Raw genomic sequence first — 6,168 nt, 5'->3', positions numbered from 1 at the left:
CTAGGCTGTTGTCAATAACAACCTTACCCGTGGCACTTTCAGGGGTTTCCGACCATGTGGCGGTCCCCATACAATACGCGATGCCGGCGAGAGTGTTTTTATAACGTTTTGATTCGACACTATCAAGCGTACCTCCCTTTCTACACACTTTCACACATAACAACACTCTATACATTTACAGATTTATCATTATTCCATTCCATATTTGAACGCAATTTACAATACCTCCGCATCGTACCATCGCTACTACAATCTTAACTTTATGCACGCTATTAGTTTATTTCAATATTTGTTCGACATACATATACGTAGTTCGCTTCTTACATTTTACACAGATATTTTGCACGAAGAGAGGACATTTTAACCGTAACCAAATTAATCTATTGATTCGCAACACACACACACAACTTAAACCGAATTATACAAAAAATAAACAATGGGTCCGTAACATCCTCCCCCTCGTACAAATTCACGGATTTTGTACTTCGTCTATACTTAGTAACTTAATAAGTTTATGCGTCGGCCGCGTAAAGATTCCCCATGGAGTATGTACTTTTACGACTCGTACTCCACCATCCGACCCAGGAAACACATCAGTAATAGTTCCCTTTTTCCACTCGTTGCGTGGTGCTAGCATATCGATTATTAATACAAGGTCTCCTTGTTTCAACGGGTCCCTTTTTTCGGTCCATTTTGGTCGATTTATTATACACGGTAAATATTCGCGCAACCATCGTTTCCAAAATGCGTCCGCGAAATGTTGCGCTGTTCGCCATTGCTTTCTCAAACATGTATCGTGAGCTTCGTATCGACCCAACCTCAAGTTTCCTGACGAGGTGCCAATTAGAAAATGGTTTGGCGTGAGTGCCTCCTTATCCCTCGGATCTACGGAAACGTGCGTTAACGGTCGCGAGTTCACGGTATGTTCTATCTCAGTTAACAGTGTATGCAAAGTTTCTTCCGTTGGCGCCTGTTCGCGTAAAACTACGTGCAACGCAGTTTTTACCGATCTAATTAAACGTTCCCATACTCCTCCCATGTGGGGGGCATCCGGGGGGTTGAAGACCCATTTGATTTTCCTTGCTAACGCGTATTCTTGTTGTTTTTCTTTGTCAATTTTGGCGATCGCTTCTTTGATTTCTCTACTCGCGCCCTTAAAATTGGTTCCATTATCACTGTAAACGATAGTGGGGGTACCTCTACGGGCAGCTAGGCGCTGTAACGCCATTATTGCAGAGCTTGCATTTAGACTGCAGGCCAGTTCTATGTGTATGGCTCTCGTAGTTAAACATGTAAAGAGGACTCCCCAACGTTTTTCCCTACGTCGACCAATTTTAACGAACATAGGACCGAAATAATCGATTCCACACTGACTGAAAGGTCTTTGTCTGTAGGCCAATCGCCCCGTGGGTAAAGTAGACATGACCGGAGGTTGAGGTCTAGCACGATGTAAACGGCATGTTACACATCTATGTGCGACCGAACGCAAGATCTTCCTCAATCCGATTATATAAAACATTTGACGAAGCTCATTAACAACTGTGTTATTGCTTGCGTGATAATAACGTCTATGATACTCTTTTACTAACATTTTAGTCGCGATGTGCTTACCATCGAGTATAATCGGGTAATTATTAAACTCAACTTCGTGTATATTGACAGCCCGACCGCTTGCTCTTAGAATTCTGTCCTCATCTAAATACGGTTTTAAACTTGCTAATTTACTAGCTTTAGGAACGTCTTTACCTTTTTCAATAGCAGCTATTTCTTTTCCAAAATGCTCGGCCTGTATTACGCGAAACCAATACCGTTCTGCGTTCGCGATATTGTCTACGGTCATCCCTGTTCGAGATTTTCCTCTCCACTGGTCCACTGCCGCTTGCACACGTCTAGCTATCACTAACAAACCTTGCCACCCCAAAATTCTTATTAACAACGGAAATTCGAACGATGGTTGTAAATCTACTGTATATACAAAGGTTTTACGTAACTCCATTTCATCTATTGTTTTCTTACTCACTTCATTGAGCGGTTTTTCTATTGGCCATTGAATCTCCGGCTTTTGTAAATATTCGGGACCAACGTGCCAACGTGTAATTGCGCCAGGCGTGTTACTTGACCATCGCGTCGCGTGGTCTGCCGGGTTTTGACCCGATGGGACCCATCGCCATTCCGAACCTTCTGTTATTTCATCAATCTCTCCCAGTCTCTGCGCCACGAAGACTTGCCGAGTTCGCGGTTCCCCTTTTATCCACCTAATGACGGTGATTGAATCTGACCATAAATAACGTTGTTGAAACTTAATATCTAGTTCTTCGGTAATCGTTTTGGCTAACCTCGAACCGAGTAACGCCGCCTGTAACTCTAAGCGGGGAACGGAAAGCGGTTTCAAAGGGGCAACTCTCGATTTCGCCATGATCAATTTTACGTTTGCCGGGCCATTTTCTATTTCTAATCTTATGTACGCCGCCGCGGCATACGCCTCTAAACTCGCGTCACAAAAAACATGCAACTGAGCTTTGGAATGCACGTAGGAGGTTGGAATAAGGCAACGCGGAATACGGCTTTCGCGTATATCATTTAACGTCTGTAGCCATGTCCGCCAATTCTCATTCTCTTCGTCGCGCAACGGGTTATCCCATCCTATTCCACTACGCCAGACTTTTTGCATTAGTAGTTTCGATTTAGTAGTAAATGGAATTAGAAGGCCGAGGGGGTCAAAAATCGACATAATAATGCGCAAATATTCTCGTTTCGTCGGTTTTCTGAGTCCTCGAGTTACTTCTGTGGGAATTTTTTCCATGTCTACTTTAAAACATAGTTCATCTGTTTTCGTATCCCAATAGAGTCCTAGTACCTTTTCTCCCCCTCGTTCGCAGAGTCGCGTTTCTTCCCTATTACCGGTTGACTCTACCCCAGATAAGGTTCGTGCTACGGTGTTATCATTACTCGTCCAGCCGTACATTTCAAAGTTCGCGCGAGCGTTAATTTTTATGACGTCCCGAGCGAGATTTATTGTCTCTTGCGTTGATTTTCTACTGATCAGGTAGTCGTCCATGTAACTATTTTTTATTATGCTTTTTGTCGCGTCGGGTTTCGAATAACTATACTCTTTGGCATTACGATTTTTAATATACATCGCACTACTGGGCGATGATTTTGCCCCGAAAATCAAAGACGTCATCGCGTATACCTCGGGCTCTTTTGTACGATCGCTACCGCGCCATAAGAATCGTTGCGCGTCGCGGTCCTCTTTTCTAATTTTTACCCGTAAAAACATATCTTTGATATCCGCTTTACACGCAACTGCGTATTGACAAAAGCGTAATAACACGCCAGGTAATGGCTGCAATAAATCCGGGCCTGTTTCGAGTTGATCGTTTAGACAATAACCCGCGGTTTTAGCAGCTGCGTCGAACACTAATCTTAACTTGCCTGGTTTACTTGGCCTTTGTACACCGAAGTGTGGTAGGTACCAAACACGCTTGGCTTCAACGTTTTTTTTCTCTATTTTTTCCGCGTACCCGTCCCTAATGAAACGATTCATTTCTTGATAATACAACTTCGCGTATGATGGGTCTCGATCCAATCTCTTTTCTAATGAAAAAAGTCTTTTCCGCGCTGTTGCGAAACTGTTGATGTTAAGAATACAATTTGACTTCCACAATAATCCCGTTTCCCACACGTTTCCCGTGTAACGGCTCGTTTCCTCCAACGTCCCTTGGGCGTGATCATGGATATTTCTAGGTTTGGTGTCAACACGCACCCCAAAATCGTCCAACTGAAAATAAAGTTTTACTAAATCGCTGAGTTTCTTGCAGCTTTCGCGCTCTTCGGAATTCATTTCTTCATCCGAGTTTACAAAACATACTGAAACTTTTCGTTTGAATTCTGTACATAATTTTGTGGTGCCGTGCATCACCCAACCCAATAGAGTGCGTGATATTGCTAAATCGTGACCTCTTACTCCGCGAAATTCTCGAGTAACTATTAAACGCCAGTTGTCCTGGCCTAAAAGTATTTGTGGTCGTACTTTTTCGTACGCCTCTAGATTAATATGTTCTGTCTCGCTGACTAGCTTCACGAGACACTCTGGAAGAGATTGATGAGGAAGATTCAAATTCTGCACAGTTAACGCGTGATTGATATCATAGGAATCGAACGCTCCTTGCACAGTGACATTGATTTTTTCGCTACTCGATACCACTAATTCGCGATCGTTCACCCCTTTTAGCGCGAGATTTATTTTTGGTCCTTTCCCGCCTATTGACCGCGTCAATTTTTTATCGATTAATGTAATCGTCGAGCCCTCATCTAATAACGCGTACGTATCCCTCTTACTTGTCGGTCCAGAGACACGCACAGGTAATATTTTTAAGAATGTGCCTGTTGGAACATGTCAACTTTTCTCCGCGTTGTCGGTTGTCGTCGCAGCGACTCCTACCTCCTCTGACCACCTCATCGTAGACCTTGTGGCTCTTTCTTCTAACCTTTCCGCCCGCGTTCCCGAGCTTCTTATATGCAGGAGTTTATGATGACGCGCACGGCATATAGAACATCCTGCTCGTTTACAATCATTTCGCAAGTGACCGCGTCCCAGGCAATTAATACATAATCGCAATTTTCTTACTAACCGCCAACGAAGGTTTACCGGCTCCCGGAGGAATCGTGTGCAAGCAACAGATATATGGTTAAATCGTTGACAAAACGCGCAACCGTTCGAATCCCTATTCGTTCCCCTCTCTGTCGTGTTTTCGCGTACTTCGCTCGCGACCGCGTAAACCGTTCCCGACTTTGTACATCGCGATTTTCTTGTTGAAGTTCTAAGAGACGACTCTGTATTTGCACTGGACGGCGCAAGATCAAGAATACCAACCGATGCTGCTAATTCAGCCTCTTTATAAATGAAATCGGTGATCTTCTCTAAGACCGTTTTTTCTGGGGGTGCTGTTGCTGCGTATCTATTGAACGCATACGTTAAGGCTGGTGGAAGTTTGCTCACGACGCTCTTTATTAATTCGACACTATGCAAGTGACCTATGGCTTCCAATGATTTGAAAGCCGCAACAGCACCCTTTAACTTAATGGCAAATTGCGTTAAGTTCATTTTTCCGGCGTCTAGGTAAGGTAGGTTTTTTATTTCCTTCGAGATTTTCTCAGCAACGACATTCTTGTTCCCGTATAGAAGGTCTAGAGTTTGCATAATCTCTTTTGCCCCGCCATTTGTCGCGAGTAAACCACTTACGGCTTCACGCGCGTCGCCCTTCAATGCGTTGAACAATCGCGCAATATTTTCGCGTTCGCTAAAGTTACCGAGTTGAGTCGTTAATTCGTACGCTCCTTTAAAGTGGAGCCACTCTATTGGATCACCAGAAAAGACCGGTAACGATTTCGCCGTAGTTAATCGATTAACGAAATGGGGGTTTCCTCCCCCCATTGCGGATTCTCTTACGGTCTGCAATGTTCTTTCAATGGCTTCCGATAAACGCGTCGCCGTATCTGTCGCGGCTTGTGTATTCGAAAAATCGGTTGATCTCACCAATCGCGGAGTGTTGTGATGATACGCGTGGATTCGTTGACTCTCGTTGTCCTCGACGTCTGCTGGTTCCACGGCGGCTCCTGGGGATGCTCCTCTTGTCCTCAAACTCGTTGACTCTGCATCCCTTTCGACTCCTTGCCGGTGTTGACGGCGTACCATCGATATCCCACTCGGTCCTGGCTCTCTGGATCCTGAGGCGAAGTCCTTGGATGGGATGATTCAGCAACTGTTGTCTTTGTTTTACGTCCTCTCCTAACTGGTGGTTGAGACTCGTCCGTCTCCACTGGACATCTCTTTCTCTTTTGAGGCATCTCCAATCAATGAAATGAGAAAGCTTATATCGTATGATTACCCGAAATGAGTCCCGGGTTTCGGCACCAATTTGTTGCTTACTGACTGTTCATAAGTTTTTATTTAAACAATCCTCGAGTACAATTATTCTTATTCTAACGCTCCGCACAGTCAACTTACAATATTTATACTCCGCCCCACTCTTCCTCTCTTAGAAGTGGGGCAATTTTCGGCTGAGCCCCCTCTCTCCGGCCTCGCCTGGCTAACGGCCCCGGTTCGATCCTTACGATCTTACCGTGCTCGTGGACCTGGTTTCGGAGGGGGTGATCACAACCCCC

General features: G+C 44.6%; 1 protein-coding gene across 1 annotated transcript; it reads right to left on the bottom strand.

The window, feature by feature from the left end:
- Positions 1 to 469: 469 nt before the first annotated feature.
- LOC143208473 (uncharacterized) lies at positions 470 to 5,850 on the bottom strand. Its single transcript, XM_076422944.1, has 3 exons — positions 5,784 to 5,850; positions 4,801 to 5,730; positions 470 to 4,386 (listed from the first exon to the last, which is right to left on the bottom strand). Exons 1-3 carry the CDS (start codon positions 5,848 to 5,850, stop codon positions 470 to 472), a joined length of 4,914 nt encoding a protein of 1,637 aa, XP_076279059.1.
- Between the last annotated feature and the right edge of the window lie 318 nt (positions 5,851 to 6,168).

The sequence above is a fragment of the Lasioglossum baleicum genome, chromosome 4 (genome assembly GCF_051020765.1).
Source record: "Lasioglossum baleicum chromosome 4, iyLasBale1, whole genome shotgun sequence".
Taxonomy (NCBI): Eukaryota; Metazoa; Arthropoda; class Insecta; order Hymenoptera; family Halictidae; genus Lasioglossum; species Lasioglossum baleicum.
Note: the sequence above shows the minus strand (reverse complement) of the source record. Positions and strands in the feature narration are given on the sequence as shown.